Source organism: Aedes aegypti, chromosome 3 (assembly GCF_002204515.2).
Source record: "Aedes aegypti strain LVP_AGWG chromosome 3, AaegL5.0 Primary Assembly, whole genome shotgun sequence".
In the NCBI taxonomy this organism is placed as follows: Eukaryota; Metazoa; Arthropoda; class Insecta; order Diptera; family Culicidae; genus Aedes; species Aedes aegypti.
In genome coordinates, this window is record NC_035109.1 from 329,336,452 (window position 1) to 329,359,293 (window position 22,842).

The 22,842-nt window shown below is 37.2% G+C and overlaps 1 protein-coding gene across 4 annotated transcripts in view; it reads left to right on the forward strand.

Moving 5' to 3' along the window:
* Positions 1–22,842, forward strand: part of LOC5574775 (RNA-binding protein fusilli) — a 267,224-nt gene that overhangs the window by 240,453 nt on the left and 3,929 nt on the right. For 2 of the 4 annotated variants that reach the window (XM_021851400.1, XM_021851401.1), the window contains exons 8-13: positions 9,450–9,582; positions 9,642–9,779; positions 9,841–10,056; positions 10,222–10,464; positions 10,565–10,775; positions 20,018–20,265. In XM_021851400.1, coding sequence (XP_021707092.1) covers positions 9,450–9,582; positions 9,642–9,779; positions 9,841–10,056; positions 10,222–10,464; positions 10,565–10,775; positions 20,018–20,265 — 1,189 coding nt within the window. Of the gene's footprint in view, positions 1–9,449; positions 9,583–9,641; positions 9,780–9,840; positions 10,057–10,221; positions 10,465–10,564; positions 14,024–20,017; positions 20,266–22,842 lie in introns of those variants that run through there. The other 2 variants (XM_021851398.1, XM_021851399.1) reach the window with 1 other exon arrangement.

Below are 22,842 nucleotides of genomic sequence, written 5' to 3' on the forward strand. Positions count from 1 at the left end.
AAAGCACTAATTTCCGGGACATGCTAAGTTATCTTTATTTATTTGCAATGACAATCATTTTAATTTGAATAAATCAATAAAATCTGATACTCATCATTATAAATGAAGAGGTTAGCACCATTTAGGATGTATCGGATGTGGCCACTCGGACTTAATGCCCTGAGGAACCGGCTAAAGTTTTGATGTATACTAAATCGTTTCAATTCTCGAAATCTAGAGTTCAAACATACTAGTTCACTACAAAATGCGTTCCCATAAGCTTGGGACAGATGTTTAGATACAAATTCGCCACTTCGTTATAAATTTGTGGCGTCCCGGGGATCCTACAATGGTCATTTGTAGGGTCAATCAAATGAGAACACATGGTTATACAATTCAATCGTTTCTCAAAAGGTTCACGCTGATGCGTTCATCTTAAAATTGTTTGACATAGTGGTCACATTATAACCGATTCTGGAAACTATCTGTGGCTTGAAATTTGCCTACCCACAGCACCCTTTTCACTCGACCTAAGTGGTATAACTACGGCCACATGAATATTCCCAAGATCCTTTGGCCACTTTTAGGAACTAGATATGTATACGAGTAAACTGACGAAAAATAATTGAAATCCTTTAAGTATTCGCTGAGCGATTTTTTCTTCTTTTTTCTTCAAAAATTGTTACAGGAAATCTTTGAGCACCTCAACCTTCTCCTTGGGTTACTTAAATTTCCCCAAGAACCAAGGATCTGAATTCTATTTTTGATACTTTTGATTCACTTCGATAGAGGTTTTTTTAACTGTTGAACTCATATTTGACGTACTTAAGTACTTCTCATTGCAAAGAAACTCTAATGGAAACTCCACATGCCAAAGCATATTTTCCCACTGGTTGTTCACCAATTTCTACAGTTGTTACTCTAGATGCTAGGATATCTTCCAGAAAATACCATAAAGATTTATTCCAGAGTTTTTAAATATATATATTCGCTAAGGTTTTATCAGAAACCCCTAAAAAAATCCTTCTCATCTCGGTTTTTCCAGTTGCCCTTCCCGCCATTTTTGTATGGATTCCGTCAAGAATTTTTTCACGGCTTCTTCCAAGAATTGCATCATGAAGTCCATTGAGAACTCGTCCAAGAATTTCTCAACAAAATCGACTGGAAATTCATGAATATCTCCAGAAATATCTCCAACACTCCATCCAGGAACTACTTCTGCAGTTTTCTCAAACTTTTCTCGAATGATTTATCAAGTAAAATCTTCATTGATTATTCAAAAGTTCATTGAGGGTTTTTTATCAGTAAATACTTTGGCAATTATTCCAGTAATTCCACCCATTATTCCATAAAAAATTTGTTCAGAGATTTCGTACTATGTATTTCATGGAATTCTTTCAGAAAGTCCACGAATTTTTAGAGATGTTTGCAGGAATCATCAGGAACTTCTCCAGAAGTTCAATTCAGTGGCGCAACCTGGATTTGGTTTGTATGGGGGTTTGTAAACTTGAAGGTTATGCTGTTTGAGAAGGTATTTTTAATAAAAAAAAACGGTTGGAAGAATTAAGTAAACTTTTTTTAACATACTTCGTAAAAATGGATTAACCAAGATTACAATACATTGACGTTATGCTATTTAATCGTTCATATATATTGTTCCTCAAATATCCCTTTCGGGACGAACCAGCACAATTGTGCTGTTCGGCACCCATGACATTGAATGATTCTTTTAGCCAATAAATCATTGTTTTACTAAACTTTTTTGATTTCGATTATTGAATTATAATTGATACTTGTAATTAAGCACAAAAGCTTTTGTTTACATCGTGTTTAGAAAACACCAGCTCAGGGTAAACAAAATGTAAAAAAACAACGTAAGAATTGAAAAAGTTTTATCTGTCGCAACTTTTCAACTATTCGTTGCTTCTAGGTATGCACAGGTATGAATCGAGAGTGAAAGAGTCATTCTTTGAAATGGTGAAGACCAAATTAGAATTGATTCACACAGCAAAGATTTCTGGAGGGACAAAGTGGGACCAGCACAATTGTGCTGGTGCTGGCACTTACCCGGTCGATGTTCGTTGTGGACTACCAATTTTCATTTTCAGTATTTTGATCAAGATAACTGAATGAAACTGGTTCTAATGTCGACAATTTTGCATGATATTGCATTAAAACATTAATTAGTGATTACACACGAATCATAAAATTATGTACCGTACAAAAACTATGTAACAGAAACTCATAGCTTTGGTTTAACACTTTTTTTATAAGTGCATATTTGAAATAGATTGCGAATCACATTTATTGTTTTAAATATCCTATAGCAAAGTATAAGAAACAGTAAAACTTTTGAGGAACGTTAAAAAATTACGACAATCATTTAGGGGAATGGGGATGTACGAAAGTGTGACAGTGCTAGTACTAGGGGTTTGGGAAAAAGCGTGTTAGTGAGCATAGGAAGGATTTAGATAGACTTAAAACAATGGACGTAATATTTGAATGTCCCCTTGCTTTGATAATCTGTCAATACCATGTTGAAGCGATAATCCATTTTGGTGTTCTACAATGCATGCTGGTTCAATATCTGCAATAATATTTATGAAATTGGACAACTGTAGATGAAAACCTTCACTTACTATTTGCTTCTGAACTGCAGAGTATTTTAAATGGCATACTATTGATGTATGCAGCCCATGCTGGTATACCTCGCAAAAATGTTGTTTATGATGTTGATGTACGAAATGCGTTTTGAACTGGGAAATTTAAAACTTTTGCAGTACTATATTTGCGTATAGTGTTGCAAAGTAACTAGCTGTATCGATCAAAGTAGTGTAGGTTCAATTCCCGCTGCAGTGTTTTTTTTTTCGTCATGAACGTATTACGACTGTGCCATTTGCAGGGCTGGTAGCAAGAATTGGTACCAAAAAAAGTTATTTTAGTAACCAAATTTGAGAAATAAGTGACTAAAAAGTGACTTTCTATTCTCGAAAAAGTGACTAAAAGTGACTTGAAAAGCAAGCCGTAATCAATTTTATTTCAATTCTAGTATACTGTTTTACGATCAACATCAATTATGATAGGGAATATTCCATATGATCTTCTGCAGGTAGTAGGTCTAGTTGAGTACCATATTTGGACATTTTTATTGTGCTTTCAAATTTACAAATTTGAAGATTTTTTTCAAACAGGGTAGTTTATATTTACGTCTGAAATCTGAAAATCTACTAAAAAAGGATTATTTTTAATTAGATTTTCAATATTTTCAAAATTGTGTGTCTTTTATATTGCCAAAGTATTTTATATTGTGAATTTTAATAAGAATTTGGAACACTTGTAAAATTAATTTTTTGTCATTTCACATTTCCATTTAAACTCCAGCTTTTCTACCTAATAATGTCAATATTTTTATGCATTAATCGATATTTCAAATAAAAAATGATGACAGAAGATCGAATTTAATTGGAATACTGCTCAAACCGCGTCCTTTAAACGCCGACTAAAGAAGAAATTTTCCATCAGTAAGTTTAATGGAAGGTATTCACATTCTAAGACTTCCTCATCCAATTTCGACAAGTAACTTTTCGTTTTGCCGTAAATTTATTATTACTTCGAATACCTCTTCAGGAGTTTGTTTTGTGATTTTTACGAACTTTTTATGTAAATTTTCTAAGAATCGTTTATATACCTTCATGTATTCAATCTGTTTTTTTTTTTTAAGAAAAACCACGAACGAAAAAAAACTTAAATTTAAAACAATTTCATATTTTTTGTGAATAATTTTGAAAAATCCACGAGGAATTTCTAAAAAAAATCCTAGTGTAATTTCTGATGAAACTTGTGTGAGTTATAATGATGAATACCTACGAGGATTACTGAAAGATCTCTCGAATTCTTGATGAATATTGTTCTTGATAAATTGCTATGATAATAAAAGCATATTAATCCATCAATGGTCGGAGCTATAACTGTAATAATTGCTGTAGTATTAACTAGTGTGGAACCTTGAATGAAATTTTAAAGAATCTATGCAGGTCTGGAAACTGTATTCGAAAAAATATCAGTGAAGTGTTTGAGCCGCAGAAATAATATTTTGAAGAAATGCTGGAGAAATTTCTAGAGGAATCTAATGAGGAATCCCAGATGCAATTCATCGTGCAATTCTTATAAAAGATTTTATCCAATAATACCTTAAGTAAGTTTTGAGAAATTTCGGAGAGTAATTATGGATGAATTTTTGAGAGAATCCTTATAAAATTGCCTGGATTAAATAAAAAAGGCGTAGGAATTATTGTAGGGTTTCTTGTAAAATTTCGATTTTTTTCGAATACTCTATGATAAACCTTTGGGGAAAAACTTCTGTAGGGCATGCGGGAAGAATCCTACAAGTAGCGATTGAAGAAATCTGTGAAAGAATCAGTGATCTAGAGGAAATACTGAGATTTTTTCTTCAGAGTAATCTCTATTAAAATTACTGGAGGTAGTAGCGTAGGAATGCTCTAAAATTTTTAGTATAAAATTGAGAAGAAATTCCTCTGAGCTTCTATTGAAAAATTTCTGGTGGCATTCCTGGTGGAGTTTTTGAAAGTATTCCAGAAGGAATCTCTGGATAAATAGTTACGTAATAGTCTCTGAAGGTTTCTCTGGAGCCTCTAGAATGTTGCACCAGAATTCATTGCAAGCAGATCAACCATCTATTTCCGACTACTTTAATCGACAGTTTCTTTATGAAAAAGCGTTTTTATAAAAAGTAATTCAAAAAACAATTTTATTTCAAAAGGTATATTTTTTTCAAAATCAGTTTAAAATTTGTTGGTTGTTTTACAATAGTAAACTGATTGCTTACCAATAGTTTTACTATTTAAAAAGTTAGTTGACTTTTGGATTAATCTGATAAGTAAAGATAAGATCTGATAAGAGGGTTATGTCAAAAAAGTGACTTTAGATACCATATTGATTATAATGTCTTTAGAGATATTAACTAAAAATAAACACTTTTTAGAGATATGCATTGAAATAGTATCCAAGCCTTTGAAAAAGATCTGCTTACCTGAAAATATACTATTTTTACTAGCTCTAATCTTTTCCTACAAATATTATTTATTTCATATGCTCATGAAAGATACCCAACTAGTACTGGGAATCGTATTTGCGACTTAAGTTGAAATGGCTTCAAAAAAGAGACTTTAAAGTGACTGGCCTCAAAAAAGTGACCAAGTCACTTAAAAGTGACTCGCTACCAGCCTTGCATTTGGCGTTTCATGTTAGTCCGTTGATTCGTGAGATGCTCCCTTCAAAGGTCATAATCGTACATAATTAGTGATGGTGTTGCGACTGGGAGGATAATTGTAATTTTTTGGCTTTTTCAGTCTTATAATCAAAACGGCCAAAAAAGCCGTTTAATTATAAGACTGAGAAAGCCAAAGAATTACAATCGTACATAATGTTGCCGGGAAACTTTCCACTGTAGGATTGACAGCTAAAAGTGCCCATGCAACCGAAATGAAAGGGAAAACAAAACATACAAGTAGGGTCAGAGCTTTACATTTTCCTTTGTAATCTAACGGTCACACCGATTGCGAAACTTTAAAAACTCATGACAAACCAAAAAGCCTGCTGATCGCAGCTGTCTTATGAATTGTCTTATTAGAAGCATTGCCAGTGTATTTAGTTTCAAATCTGATAGTTTCCAAATATTTCAATAAAGTTGAAAAAAATTTATTGTTTTATGTAATTTTTCAAAAAGCTGGAATATACGTAACAATTTCACTTTTATGATCAAAAAGTTAATTCATGTTTTAATATGGCTAAGGTGATTATAAAATTGATCCATTGAATGACAAAGAGAGCTGTCAGTTAATAACTGTGGAAGTGCTCATGAAAGTTGAGAAGCAGGCTTCTGTTACGTCAGAAAGAAGAAGACGAAATTTGATGGTACATACTTGCAGTTATATCAGTTTTTGTGATTTTGCATGTTTTTGTGATTTATTTTGCCCCACTTCCCCCTAATATAAAAATTCTTGACCAAATCTTTCAAAGAAGCTTGGAAAATTCAACCAAAGTCAATGTCAATGCCAAAAGTAACAGCCAGTTTCAAAGAAGAACAACAAAATGTATTTGGAGAAATCGTCTCTGTTAAATAGATCTTTGCTTGGATGAGTTTCAACATATCGAGAACTTCTCCAGGTACATGGGCCATGTCTAACGCACAACTCCGGAGGCATGAAGTTTAGATGCACAGAGTAGGATTTTATCTATATAATTCCAAAATTGTTCAACTTTCAATCCTTGGGGGTGGACGTTTTTTTTGTGATATTTCAATAATTATTTTATATCTTTTTGTTCAAAACGTTAGAATGTTTTTTTTTCCAAACCGTTTTGAGCTCACAGTGTTTGATAAATGTAATTGAAAATAATTCATAAATAAATTAGATCAATTTCTACAAATTTGTCCATATTGTATGAGAAAAAAAATAAAGTCATGGGATCATTTTCCCAACCGTTTTTTTTTTAATTTATTGGGCCTCCGGGAAAATTCCGAGAATAGGAAATCTGGAACACCCTGAAATTGCCTTCCAATCTATAGTGAAAAACTTTCCAAAAACTATATTCCACTGTTATAATCGAAAGAGAGTGAGAGAGGAGATAACCTATCATTTGTACATAGGTGCTTTAGTAATGTTCAGAGAGATATGCTTTCACCGGCAGCTTAATACTTCGATAGGTTTTTTTTTTTTTCATAATCTTCCAAACCAAAGAACAGTGTTGTAAGCAATTACGGTAGTCGACACGTTCGGCAGCGCTTCCCTTAAACATTCGCAATACGAGCAATCAAACGAATGTCGAAAAGAAAAAGGTCATTTGAATGCCACTAACCACGATAGCTTTGCTAGGAAACGTTACGGTTTTGTTTGTTTCTGTTCTGCTTTCGCTGTATGTGTGTCACATTCGACATAACGTCAAGATCAAACTATTCATGTTATTTATGATCCGATGTCTAAATTCTATGAAATACTTATGACTATGAAAAACTTATGTCGTCTGATTCAATTGACACTTTTTTGTGTTTGTCGACATTCATTGTACCGCTCGTGCTGTGACTGTTGAGCATGGTAATGAAACGAACGTCGCGCAAAGTTATAAGATATTTAGATGTAGCGAAATAGTCTACGTACAAAACTGAAGGCGATATACGTGCATGTATTATTGTACGATGAAAAATAGCATGCAATGCAAGTGTGTTGTTTTTTATTGCAAACTATTCCGTACACTTATGTGACTTAATTTATGATAACAAAGTTTATTTGACAGCTCATACGGATTGATCCGAGTTGTGGGCTTCGTAGCCGTGCGGCTAGCGGCGTCAGTCGTTTAGGCGTATTGCGCTACGGAGTGTGGGTTCAATTCCCGCCCCAGTTGGAGGAAACTTTTCGTCAAACGAAAAATTCTTCACTGGTCCACTGGTTGTTCCGTGTGTCCGTTGTCTAATGTAAGTTATGTTCAGTCTGTGCTGCTTTGGCTTTGGCTGAAGACGGTGTAAATTGTCTTTCACTTTGTACGAGTATATGAGACAAAACGCAATGTACATATGAACTCATTAAATAGCGTTTAATGCGTCATCGATAATACGATTTCATCCATCTTATAACATGATGCGGGTATGATGCAAATTGGATAAATAATCGACTTTGTTCGTAAACTGTTATTCGACTTCTGGTTGTCTGGGTGAGTTATACGTTGCGTGACATATGTTATCTGGTCACTCTTCATTTCCATAGAAAATTCGAATTTTTTGTAGGGCATCTTGGAAACAACATTATGCGGCGGGCCACATTATTTTAGTGCACATATATTTCCAGTATATTTGTAAAATAAAACATAATTCAGCTATTAAAAAAGATTTCAAAAAATGGTAGAAAAAATGCTGCTAGGAACCATGCTCAGGATTGAGTTAGAATTAAGGAGCTGACAAGCAAGCAATCTACTATTTTCAAGCTTTCCAATGGTGCTTAAGGTATTTTTCGGCTCAACCAGACTAATCACACAATTCATAGAATTGAATTTGTTGAGTGGTGAACTCACCTAGGGCAAAAACCACTCTTATACAATTTTAATGAAAAAACAAATTTACAGAAAAACTTCGAATTCATTTCATTCAACAGTAGTTTTTTGTCTCTTACACATTTTTTATTCTAACTACACCAATTCTTCCCAACATTTTGTATTAATTGCTCTATGATTACGTCAAAATCTGTTCAAACTTGATTCAGGATTTTGTAACAATAATGTCAAAAATTGTATATGAATCTAGCTCATATGTAATTCTGATATCTGCATAGCAATCTGTCAGAATCTTTAGTATCTAGTAGATAACAATTTTAAGAATTCTGGGAGAACCATTTTTCGGATTCTGCAGAAACCTCGCCGAATTTTTCGGAGTGAATACGGCTCATAATCTAGCAGAAATCATGTGCAAGATTTTGTAGGTGTTTTGCCTCTGATCCAGTCACAATCTCGCCCAAGGATCATTCTAAAATTTTAGCAGAGTCCCTGGATTTGTCCAGGATTTTCATTCAAGATTTTTTGGGAAATCAGACAATTTGACATCTTACCTAAAATTATGCGTAAACCCATCCTAGTATTGCGGGAAATTATGCCTAAAGTTTTGTTTCAGAAAAATAGTATTGGACCTTTTTGCAATTAAATGTTTAATAATGATGGAATTGTCTATAATCGGTAAAGTTGTTGTCAGGTTCTATCGTCAAGTTCGTTGTTGGTAGGTTCGACCCTCTTCGCGTGCAGCTCTACGCAAGTTGGTCCTTGAAACCCAGTGCGTCAGTTCTTGATTCCCATACAGCCTGGAGCTCATGTACCTGTTGCAAAGCTATCTTTGGTCTGAACACCGTCCAGCCAGAGCTTGCGGAGCACTCTATACTTACAGTGACATTATTTGTTCTCACACATGAATTGTAGATTACCTCTTGAGTTTCTGTTAGCAAGACATTAACTTTGAATGATCATACAGTAGCAGGATATAGGTGTTTGTAGAGCTAGTATGTAGGTCATTGTCTGTAAGTCGTAAGCTGTAATCATGGAGCTCTGGCTAAAACAGATTGACGGAAAAGTGGTGTGTGGCAACACAGGCTTAGAGTCTCACGTGGTTTTCATATAAGCGTAACCAACAGGTATCCTATGGGGATTGCTGTGAAGTTCTTCTATTTCTCTGAAATCTATCATCAGCGTTACATGACGTTATGACGAGATACATAATTTTGTTACGGTTCGTAACATTACTAATCTAATCTACATTATACCCTGTGAATTGCAAGATTCGTTTTGAATACTACAACTCCCCCCGAAAGATTAGAATCACGAGAACAGCAACTTTCTTACTAGTAATTCTCACTTTTTTTATACCTTGCACACGCAATCGCTTTTCTTATGACTTTCGTTTCTTATTATATTTACAGAGGTGGAGTTGCACTCTGCTTATCGCCACAAGGGCGCCGTAACGGCGAAGCATTAGTGCGGTTCGTTTCACAGGAGCACCGTGACATGGCGCTAAAGCGACACAAGCATCACATTGGCAACCGGTACATCGAGGTATGGATTCAAAACCTTTTAACATCTTCAATTTAACAATAAATCCAATTTGTTTTCAGGTGTACCGAGCTACCGGGGAAGACTTCCTAGCCGTTGCCGGTGGAGCATCCAACGAGGCGCAGGCGTTTCTCTCCAAGGGTGCTCAGGTCATCATCCGCATGCGAGGACTCCCCTACGATTGCACCGCCAAGCAAGTGGTAGGTTATTTTGCATTCAATCGCCGTTTGGATGGTATTTCTAATGAGTATCCACTTGCAGCTTGAATTCTTCGCCAATGGCGACAACAATTGCACCGTCCTGGACGGAGCCGATGGGATACTGTTCGTGAAGAAACCGGACGGCCGAGCTACCGGAGATGCGTTCGTACTATTTTCACAGGAAACTGACGCCCCGAAGGCGCTCTCCAAGCATCGGGAATCGATCGGGCAGCGCTACATCGAGCTGTTCCGGTCAACGACGGCGGAAGTTCAGCAGGTAAGTTAGATTGGGGTGTTAATGGGACTTGAAACACGTGTTGTACTAAAACAGAATTTGATTTGAACTATCTTGCATTGCCAAAGTTGGAAGCTTATTGGTAAGAGTGTCGCCTTTGAAGTACGATGGGATCGTTAATGTGGACTTGTTTTACTCCAAATACAGGTTCTGAACCGCTCGATGGATCCGAAGACATACGAGCCGCCGCAGCCACCATTGATTGCCGCGTTGCCACCGGTGCAGTTGCCGCTGCTTCCACAGCATGTGATCACAAGTGGGACGGAGAAAAATTGCATTCGGTTGCGTGGGCTGCCGTACGAAGCCAAGGTGGAGCACATTCTACACTTCCTGGAGGACTTTGCCAAGAACATTGTCTACCAGGGCGTGCATCTAGTTTACAACGCACAGGTAGGTGACTTTTGCATGCTTCGGGTGTTTCTGTGCTTGGGTATCTACTCTAACATGTGGTCGATGGTAACAAATTCTCATTTTCTGTGGATACGTATAGGGTCAGTTTAACGGCGAAGCATTCATCCAAATGGATTCGGAGACAGCCGCCTACCAGTCGGCTCAACAAAAGCACCACAAGAACATGATGTTCGGTAAAAAGCAGCGCTACATCGAAGTGTTCCAATGTTCGGGTGATGATATGAACATGGTCCTGAACGGTGGATTCCAGCCGCCGACGAATATCTCCAAGCCGCCACTGTTATCACCCGGTATGTTACCAACTGCGCAACAGCCGCCAACACAAAATCAACAAGCACTAGCGCTGTCTCAGCTCCCGTTGTCCGTTCCACCTCCGCTAACTTTGTCGATTCCCCCTCCCACTCCCCAAATGATAGCACAACAGCAAGCTCATTTCATAGCACAACATAGTCTAATGGCGCGTCAAGCCGCCGCCGCAGCAGCAGCCGCCCAACAGCAAGAGCAATACTTGTACCAACATCTTGCAATGCACCCGACTCACTCAACGGGTGCGAACTCGGCAGTCGTATCGCAAGCCCCGCCCACCTATGCAACATCGACAACTGTCAGCCCACAGTCTGCGAGTTATCAAATGCAACACACTCATGGGCCTCCTCCCTCTATTCCAAGCATGAATCAAGCAGCCGCTGCCGGCATTCCAAGCCACTTGACGGCGGCTGGTGTTCAGGGTGCACAATATCCACAATTTGTGTTCATGCCACGGCAAATGTTTGCGCCTGGTGGCTTTCCGGTTGGTTTCATGCCGCCAGGTATGAGCCCTCTGCACTTTCCCGGAGCGGCCACCGCTGCAGGAGCAACCGGTGGCCTTGCCCAAACCCCAATTGCTACACCAACCGGAATTGCACACCCCGGTACACTTAGCCACTCTGCCGCCGCTGCCTCTGCCCAGCAACAACATGCCGCTGCCATGACAGCCAATGCCTCTATGCTCCCGAGTAGCATCAAACGCTCCTACGATAATGCCTTTCGTAACGACCAATCACAGCTGACAACGACCACCGGCTCAAAACGCGCCTTCCATGGCGGCAACCAGGCGGCTGCAGCAGCTGCGGCGACGGCGGCTCTCTATACGCCCTATTATCATCCCCACATATGAGGGAAAGCATAGCTTTAGGTTAATTTAACGCTAGGTATCATGTTGGCTCTAAAGTTGATATTTTAGTACATATGTACTAAAACATTACCAATTTATTTTATAGTGCTTTTTGCCTTTTTTAAATTATGAATTCATTCCAATAAGTTGTAGCTAGATTTGCCTTAATACTTAGACAAAAGAAAACAACTATTCCATCCACTGCAGTCCGATGCAGCTATCGTTATTTAGAACACCAAGTTGTGACCCACAAGACATTTAGAGCGTGGTTGTGAGCAAACGCACTCATCAAAGAAGACTCTCTTCCAATCGATAGACGCTACTAAACGTACTTATTAGAGCAATCATTCATATACACTTTTCCACAGATATTGATATAAACTTGTTCATATATATATTATTGAAGTCTTTATATACACAAAATGCTAGTTAGATAAGCGAAAAAGTTGTGCTTACATGAAACCCAAATCCTTACCCGATCCACCCCCAAAAAGCTACTCCTATCCCCCTCTTTCATGTGACCTGGTTTCCGGCAATTTGCAAACAACATGGAACAGTCTAATCCAACTAAGAATTAACACTATCCCTTGGGGAATGACGCAACGCAAGCCCTATATGTGAACAAAACACACTCACACCAACACCAATGGAACGTGTTCGATGGTACCTCATACATATAATAGTAACGACTGCTGCTGTGTGTTTATGTAAAGGCGGTTTGTTGGGACTCATTCTACCTTAAATACCAATCCATACAAATCAAAACTCTGGGGGTGTCGGGATTATTATAACTACAATCGTTATTTAATGTAATTTCGTTGTGAGGCGCTATAGCGCCAAGAGAGTAAACACATACAGACTGGAGAAGGATTCATTGTGAATGAACTTTTGTGTGAGATGGTCGGAAGCAGCTCTTATCACTGATATTTTTGCAATGTTAGGATTAGTACTTTCTTTTATCATTAAATGCCTTGTTAGTGAATTCTAAAATCTAAGACTTATTTGCATAAGGAACACGTTTGAGTTTCGTTTTTATTTGTTACTATTCTCCCGATTGCCTGAAAATGAAATCAAACAAATCACATTCCACAACAGTTAACTTTGAAATTAGATAATCGATGTACTAAATTTTAGACAGACTGTCAAATACATTCCAATCGAGGCAGCCACAGAAACACAAACGCACACCACGCATTCCAAGGCATTTTGATCGTTTTCCTACTAACACATACACACCAATCGGTCCTCGGAAAACACTAATCGGAGTTATCTGGCCGCACTTTTTCATCAGGGGCACCGGTTGCCAAATCGAAAGGTGCGGTTACGTAACTTGCTCAGGCCTATTGTTACATTGTGCTCGTACTATTAGATGCAATTGTTTTTAGCCGTCAGTACATCTCAGCCGCTCCAAATCTACATTCTTAATCCGCGTGGTGAGGCTGCTTTTACTTCACATTTTTCCTCCTAACCAAATCTAGATCATCGTGAAGAAACGGAATCAAAAACAAACACACACATTCACATTATAATTCATATTGTTGTTTTTTTTTTATTTAATGGAGCGGACCAACTAAACAATATGTCTCAATGTAAAGCGGATGGTGAAAAGGGCTTAACTGTGTTGGTTTGGGTGGGAAACGGCGAAACAGTGTGTATCAATAAAAGTATTTTGCTCAAAATGCTATTCTATGTTTGTTGAACCGTACTAAAAATGGAATTTATCAAAGCAAACCATGAACGCACGCAGTTTGTCGTTTCCGATCCGGCTAAAGTGATTGGAGACAAGAAAAGGTCAAGCAAAAGGCTAAACTGTACTTTTCCTTATATAAGTTAAGGTTTGTTAGTTGTTTAGTTTTATTTTTCGTAATACATAAATGTTGTAAAGGCAGAACGGGGAATCCAGACGCAAGAATGTTTGGTAGACGGGCCTCTTCTATTGTTTTATGGTTTTTGATTGTTTTTTTACTGTCATCTCTCACATTTATTCTCTTATCACTTGGATTTTATTTTGTTTATTTCATTACTAAACGTCTGCTTGTAAATCAGAATGTTGCACTTTACGGAAATACTCTTTGTCGGTGGATTTTACAAAACTCGCTTAAATTCGCACAACTGACCGGAAATTCTTCCGTTTGGGATTTCGCCCTTCTGTCTTCCTGGGACCTTCGAGGCAGTTTTGGCCTCGGACAGTCTCCAGAGCGCTAGAGGTCGAGGAAAAAACAAACCTATGATATTGTTACGTCCGTTAAAAACTGAAAAAAGACACCAATTTTCTTCCTAATTGCTCAGCTAAATAGATTTGTTTTCCTTAGATTGTGTACGTGGATAAGCGTTTATGATGTACCGAGTAGATTTAATATTTTCATTGATTTTATTTTTCATATTTTATCAATAAGCAATGGAACCTTAATACAATTAATATTAAATAACAAAAAAAAACATCCATAACGTGGTTGCAGTTTATTTACACCCATTCACTTCTCTATCCTTTTATTGTGCATCGCAATTCGATTAGGTTTTGGGATTTTGTTGGCTGAGGAGCTAAACGTTGAAGTGGTGTTTACTTTGTCACAAATGTCATGTTTGTAAAATAATGAAAACTACTATTGATTGATCTGCGTTTTTGTTCTAAAAAATAACGCTTTTTGCAATCCTCTTTTCGCCTCAGGGCTAATAAGGGTGTTACAAAAATCAAAAACTGTAAGATAGACTTAGTTACGCCATTCTGAAGAAATTACCACCAAAAAGGCTAACATCGAATTTGGCATCCTAAAATAATTCTTCATTTATGTTCTCGTTTTCTTATCTTATACCAGAGTTATCGTATTTTTTTTTTGCAAATTCGTCATCTATTCAAGCCTTTTAATTCATATTAAATTTTCTCAGAACAATGTTTTAGAACAGAAATTTGCATAAAAATCCTCTTCAAACGTCCAACTTCCTCAGACAATAGAAATCTGTTCCTTGTAATCAGCAATGCTATCATCGCTTCCACCAAAAAGTTTCGTTTCCACCAAAAAGTTTGGTCTAGCCCTGGTAGCGTCAAAACTTCCTTGAATAACCAAGTGCTGTTGTTTAGATCATTTTCATTCTGTTTTAATCCAAGCAAATACATCACTGAATATTGCTTGTAAGAGTAGAACTTTCATTTTATACTACGACTTTTCAAATGCTATATTAATACGGGAGGGATGCTGCATCAATAGTGTCTTGTTCTTGGTCGATGGCGAATAATAATAAGATACGTGCCAGTCAACTAGAATGTAGTAGAGATGCCTACGCCGTATACGTCTGTACTAAAAACTAAAAGTGAATCCTTATACGCCTACTTTTCCTTCGTAATGTCGATCAACTGGCGCCAAGTAATCTTACAAAGATTGCAGTTCCAGCTGTCGCAATGTATGTCTTTTGTATATTGTGTATTTCTTTCACTACTAGATTGCGAAGTGCGGCTTCATAAGTGCGAAAGTGCGAATTATGTTGGTGTCTTCTGAACACTTATTCTTTGATTTACAAAGATTAATTCCGCTGAAGACACCAACTCAATTTGATGCAATCGCGCACTTTTATTAGGGTTTCTGAACTTGTAAGAACTGCGATGGTCCAGTGGCGAAAGAAATGCGCAATAATCTAGAGGGCAACGAAAGCAATGGGTGAAGTTTGTATGTGTGCGTAGTGTGTATGCGTTTGCGTGGCGGATTTTGTTTCATCATCATTTCGAAGCGGTAAACATTTCAAACAAATAACGCGGTGTAACGGTCGGTGAACGGGTGTGCTCGCGCCTGAGTTAAAACGCTGTAACGGAACAAACGGATAACAACCAATAGAGCGGCCTAAACGTAGAACAAAAGCATTGGAGCAGTTCGCTTCTTTCCTTCTCTGTCATCACAACCACCACCACAACCACGTGCTCTATAGGGGACTGCAGTATCATCGGGATGGCGGTGTGTTTGTGTAATCGGGCTTAGAATAACCAAAACCAGTTTGTCTGTGTGCGTGTGCCTGCAAGCCTCGCCTACTGCGCTCCAGTTCATTTGTCTAAAAACCAACCAATCAACCAAACAGAAGGATCACTACCTACCTGTCAGCCACTACTACCTATAACTACCACAACAACAACTGCAACGCGGAGTGTTTCCTATGGCCAGAGTATATTCGGTGGTTTGTGGGCAAATTCCTCTCTCTTATCATGCAATGGTAACATAATATTATTATATAATTTGCATCTACGGTGAGTGTTTTTTTATTATACATTTTTGTATCTACACATTCTGTCATTTCCTCTTTGTACTTATTGTTTCTACTCTAATCTTAGTTATCTTCTGTTTAATTTCCTTCTGGTATTCTTATCATCTTCGTCCAACCTAATTTCGATTGTTTGTCCTAAATTCTAACCTTAATCTGTCGCTTATTTCTCATTTTCATTCTTTAGTTTATTTATGTTTCCATAAGATCACCACCAAATCCCAGCATAAGTCCTTCACACATTTTCACGCTCTTCATTTATCCTATTCGGTAGTTGTTATCGCTACTAGGGGCGGGAAAATAGGTTTTCGTTTTATTTTTTTACATGTGGGTAACGGTTAATGAAAATACTTTCTAAATACATGTATAACCTGTGTCCAATTCAAATGCTTTGAATTTACTGTAACATTATGGCAATGTTCTAGATTTGTTAGGTTTTTTAATGGTTATGTAACGGTGAAATAGACGACAATCAACGATAAAGCAGCATGAGATTTAGCTAAAAATTGAATGGTAGACTAGTAAAAATATTGATGGGTTGTGTTATCGATCATCCATTTGGGGTAGCAAATTATTATTGCTTTTCAGCGCTTTCAACGTTCTAATCATAATGCAAGTTCCGAAATGCTTTTGGCGTTTATTTTATATCACAGTACGTACTTAAAGTTAGCCATGATGAGATGTTGCCATCCACTTGCCTTAATTTTTCGTTTTTTAACTACTTTTCCTAAGTTGAGCTCCATTATCTTTCGATTTTACACAATAAATTTGGGAACGATATATGTCGACAATCAGAAGATTGCTATCTTCGAAATCTGTTAGCGTTTTGCATTAGTTCTCCTACGGCAATAGAAATTACTCAGGTTTTCGAAGAAATCCTGCAAAAGTTTCGAATAAATTCATTGGAATCTGACTTAACAGTTCTAACCAGGCATTGCAGAATTCATTCTCTATTGATTTTGAAATCAATAGATCAAAACAAGCTGAGAAGTATATTTCATCTGCAGCGGTCCATGATCATTAATGTATCGCAAGTAGCAACAAGTTTTATAAACAAGAGCAACAAACGAGATAGCGATGATAAATTCCATTTTTCTCGCTTTATATACTGGGATTAGGTGTTTTATTTTACTGGCACAGTAAACAATCTTCGAACATCTGATTGCAAGAGTGTCCCCAGGTTTGGAGCTTAGAGGGGTTTTCATCATGCAGTGATATCCACCCGATCTAGTCAGAGCTGTAACAGTATAAGATAAACAGGCTCTCACCATGTGCTGCGAATCATGATTGTTCAGAGAGCGATAAGTGAGAGATTCGCTCAATTTTCTCAGGATTCAATCCATGTCTTAACACAATTTGGGCTCACACTCGGTTCTCTGATTCACTTTCATTTATATACAGACTCGTTTTTGACTCATTCTCAATTCTCTTTTGACATACTTTCGGCTCATTGCCGAGGATTATTATCCCTAGATTTCCTTGAGTATCCCCAAGGTTTTTGACAGAAGTTCAGCATGCTTATGGATTTCATAAATGCACACTAACGAGCGTTGAAAGACTTCGTTTAAAATATCGATAGGAACTCCTCAAAAACATTGTCCTTCAAGAGTCTTCATGAAAATCTTTCAAGGATGAGTCGAAAATCTCATCAAAGATCCTGCTGATAGTGGAATAATAGTGAAAAAAGCAAAGAATTCCGAGTTTTTTCAATCCCGTCAATAGTTTACCAAGGTACTTCCAAGAATCTACTATGGAAATCCCCTAAGAACGATGTTAGGGTGAAGAGCTTCCTCGGGAACTTCCATGATTCACTTTGGCATGGGGGGTTTTTCTCGGTCGAATTGTTTGAAACTTTGCAATAAGAAGCACTTCATATTGTGGGCAAATATGAGCTCAGTAGCTTTCAAAAGACCCCACTGCCGAAATGAATCAAAAGTGCTAAGAATAGGATCCGGCTCCCTAGTTTGATTTAAACATTCGCACCGGACCAAAACATTTCTTGAAAAGCCGTCATCAAGGTTACTTGAAGGGAGGTTCATCAATCAAAGCAGTCAGTGGATGCAAGGTGAAGTTAGCTGCCGGGAAGGTGGAAGCTACAGCTGGCTATCTGGCGAGTATGTTTGCATAATCGAGTCCGACTTGTGCCGTGAACATTGACGCCCCATGTTAAAAAATACTGCTTTTCGCCTAACGCATAGGGCACCTATAGTGTACAAACGTCAAACTTGAACAAAAGCAATACGAGCACCACAAGGGAGCATGTGGCATACTACCTACGAAATATTAGAATTTAGCGATATTTTGCTGAACAATAGAATAAAACCGAGCGTTATGTATGTGTCCTAACTATATACCGCTTTATGACGAAAATAGACAGAAATTGTTCAATGCTCATTGAATCATTTAGGGCGAAGTAGGCCGTCACTGAAATTTGTTCGCATAAAAAAAGAGCCTCGATCGCTGGGATTCAAACCCACCCTCAGCTTGGTCTTGTGGAATAGCTGCACATTCACTCGTACGGCTATATGGGCCCTAGAAAGATGGGTTACTTAGCCTTAAAACGATTGATGGTATTTTCAGATACCTTAATTTTTTTGTGAAAACAATTGAAAAAAAAATCTTGAAATTTTAGCTTGTTTGAAGTGTGTTTCCAAGCTCCCTTCCTCTTAAATGGTGTTCTTAAATACGCCTCCTTCCATAAGAAATCAACCTAGGGTGCAAATTCAGGAACAGAAATTAAAAACATAATGCAACTGATTCATTATTTAATATTCCAGTTTTGAATACAAAACAAAAAACAAAGTTTATGACTACTTTTTATATTTTTCCTGTTAAACATAGATTGAAAACTTTTTGAAATAATTATGTAGTATACAAAAGTCTTATGATTTAAAATATAGCTTTAGAATTGATATGTTTTTCAAGGGACTAAAAATTGTCGAGGTATGAGCTTCGTTTGTGAGCTTTTTTTATATGAGATTGTACTTATCATTAACATTTTTGACGAAATGTGCTTACATTGAATTTCTCCAAGTATAGTCAAAATCGAATCGCGCCATTATCGAACGCCTAATTATATAGAAATAACTTTTGAATCATCTTTTGGCAAAGTAACATTTGCGATGAGATTTCATTATATGAATTAAAATGTCATTATAGGTACAAGATCAAAATCTCTTTAAGTATTTCATAATACCAAAATAAGGATATCGATTGATAATAAATTTATGTTATACTGATTTAGGAGAGTGCCCTTCCTTAGCCGAGTGGTTCGAGTCCACCATGCTGAAGGCGTCTGGGTTCGATTCCCGGTCGGTCCAGGATCGATTCGTAATGGAAATTTTCTTGACTTCCCTGAGCATAGAGTATCCTCGTACCTGCCACACGGTATACGAATGCGACAATGGCAACTTCGGCAAAGAAAGCTCTCAGTTAATAACTGTGGAAGTGCTCATTGAACACTAAGCTGAGAAGCTGGCGCTGTCCCAGTGAAGACGTAATGCCAAGAAGAAGATGACATATTAAGGAAAAATTAGTGGAGCAAGCTTCAGAAAGCTCAAACTTTGTTCACACTAAAACCCCAATTCAAGAGCTTTTAACAAATGGTTGTATTTATAAGAATGTCAATCATATATTTACTCATTCCACAGCATGGTAGGACGACCAGAGTCGAAATCGTTTTAAAAAGTTTATATGAAACTGGTTATATCAATTGCTATATCTGTTTTCAGTCGACAAAGGCTGTTCTTTGACATTGCAATAATTTTGTATTGCTCATTTTCTAGCTGCAGTTCAATTACGCTAAATCTCATGAGTGCTACAATAGTTGGATAATTGGTGTTTCAGAATAAGATTTTTCCGCATTTTCGTTTCATTTGCACGGGTAAATAAGTCTAAGGTATAATAGGAAAACGAAAGAGAATTAAATTTGCAGCAAATAACAACTGAACTTCCCCCCCCCAAAAAACAATTTTCCTCATCCCAATACAATCCCTGTTCATCATGTTGAATATTATGATTTCTTCTTGAGTTCTACCTTGATTAGCTTCATAATTTTAGACCTTACCCTAAGCAATTGAATAACGTTCTTCATATCTCTCCCCGTACCCCACTCCACCCTCCCATCGGACACAGGTGGTACCATTGTAGGAGCCCCATTCGCAGGATTCAGCCCATTTGGACCGCCACCGACGGCGGTTCTGCCGCCCCGAGCTCACCCAGCCCATCCGGCCTTCTACCCGCAGCCGATCCTATACTGGGGTTATCCCAGCCCGCCAGTATCGCCGACCACCTACTATGGGGCGCCGGCGACGGCAACCGCCCCACCCCACCACCATCTGCCACCAAACATGCCCCCGCATCATCACCATCAACCGGCGCTGGTGAGTTTTAAATAGTTTTGGTCGCCTCCCCTACCCTAGATAATTCCGAATTCGGCAAATATTGAATACGCCCTTCAAAATTCTAGCAATTTCATTCATGATCTTCTTATACTACGTTCAGACTACAGCTAATATTACGTTGGGTAAGTAACCAAATGTTGAACGGTATAATTTCTCACTAATTGTAGAACACCCCCTAAGAAAAGCAGGCACAATTCAATATTGAGCAAGAAATTATTTTAGTCAACAATTGGCGACTCACCCTTATGTTAGGGATATTCTGATATCAAATGTCATACTTGTTATTTCCAGTGAAATCTAGATTCCGTGAAACGGGATAAATTTTGTAGTTTTTTTTCTAGAACATCTGGGGGTAAGTTACCGCCGGGTAACTGTTGAATTTTGTACCATTTAAGGAAGTGACATTAGGCTTTTGTCGCAAATAATAAATTGCACAGCGTAACGAAGTCAATCAAATAAAGAGAAAACCTTCGTCTGAGGGGTAAAATTGCTCACACGATCATGTTTAGTCCGAAATACGTTGAAAATATTTCCTGTATGAAACACTATTTTTTATTATGTTTGGCACCACATTACATTCTGGACCCTTAAAGTATGTGTTTTAGACACTCTCCATTTAAGAGCAAAATAATATATTTAAATTAAATCAAAACCAGTTATTTTGCTCAAAATCGACGCAATGGTCAATGAAATCCATCATTGCTAGCTGAAATTTAACTATAAATATTCACGATGATTGCTATTGAAATTTTAGCATGGGCATGATCATGAGCAGTGATGGCCGTACAATTTTTAGTTGCTGCTCCGTGATTGAACTCGAATTGCACTTGGAATCAACAGACGGAGCTTGAGAGTACATAGCTATAATTTTCATAGTACAATTTCCAGAACATTATAAATTCAATAACGGCACCGGCCATCGGAGAAGAGAAGGAATGTTACTGTGACATCGATTGTTACTAAAGCCGAGTATTGCATCTTCATGCTTGACACACGGGAAGAAGTTTTTGTTAGTGGGATGGTGTTGGGATGGTTAGTGGGATCAGAAGCTACACAATCAGGATTTACCTTAGTAAGTGATGTGATTCATTTAACCTCAAAATGTCATCCATTTAGATAGATAAAATTGGAAATAAAGTATGTCGACATCGCTGGTGTTCTGAACCATTCAAACATTTAAAAAAATTAACTAGGGTAGTGCTGCATACCAGGTTATAAAGAAAACGTCGACACTTCTTGTGTTGCACCATTAAATTTATTTTTGTAATTACAAACAAGAGCAAAGGTCTTTATATATGAAAAATATGAAAAATTTATATTCTTTTAATAAATTCATAAACATAAAAATTATACTGTTGTCTCAATAAAGGCACGGTTAAACAAATTTTAAAATTTTTAAATAGAAACATGGAACGAGTTCGCCAATTGATAATTCATCGTCGATAGGGCAGCTACTTTCAACTCCATCACCAGCACTCCGAACGCACATGAGCTTAACAAAAAGAAAAAAACACCACCGAGACGCAAAATCCAATTTGATTGTTCGGGCCATTTCGAAGCACTTATAAAGATTGCTTAAAATTTGAACGAAAAAAAATGTTTCTAATTTTTGATGATTGCTGATGATTGAATAATGGATTCTTTGATGATTGCATTAAATGATGGATCAATAATAATTCTGGTTTGCCACAAATATAAATATGTTGGTTGAATTTTTTAAAGATTGTCAAAATCCGCGTTTCATCGAGTGAAGTTCAGTTTAATCTTTTTTTAAAACTCATTTCCTTAGGCCCCACTGTTAACTGTCAACAAGACAAACTTTTCGAACAATTTTTGGAGTCCAACTAAAAATCGGACATCTACCAAAAAACTTATCAGAAACAATGCGTAGGTTTTATCAACAGTCCGTTATGGATCTTGCCAGGAATCTGCCAAAAATCTGTTATGAAACACTAAAGGTTTTTCCAACGCATCTGCAAGGAGCTTCTCATTAAACATTCCAAACATTGATATCAGAAATCGTTCCTGAAAGTAGCTCAAATTTCTACATCGAATCCTCAGCAATACCTCTCAGAAATTTTTTTGCCTCTTAATTTTTTTTTTCATTTCAGAGGTTCATCCTGGATTTCATCCAAGAATTCCTATAAAATCTCTACAAATACATCACAAAGCATTTCACTCAAGACACCTCCTAGAATGCATCTATGAAATCTTGAAAAACTTTTTTTTAAATACAAGGAGAAGTTTGTAGGTATTCCTCCAAATATTTTTCTATAATGCCACCATCGTGAATTTTTCTACATATTTTTTTCAGGACATTTTTTCATGCACTGCCGTTTGAACTTGATCGGAAATTAAATCCACAATTTTGCTTTAGGAGGTATATTTCTTAGAATCACTTTGAAAGTATTTTGTTCAACTCAGGCAGTTTTTATTTAAGATAAAATCAGTAATCCTTCAAGATATACTTTTAGAAATTGATCCTGATAATTTTCTCGGGTTTTTTTTTTTTGCTTTTAATGACTCAATGAAGTTAGCATTAGCATTAGCATTAAG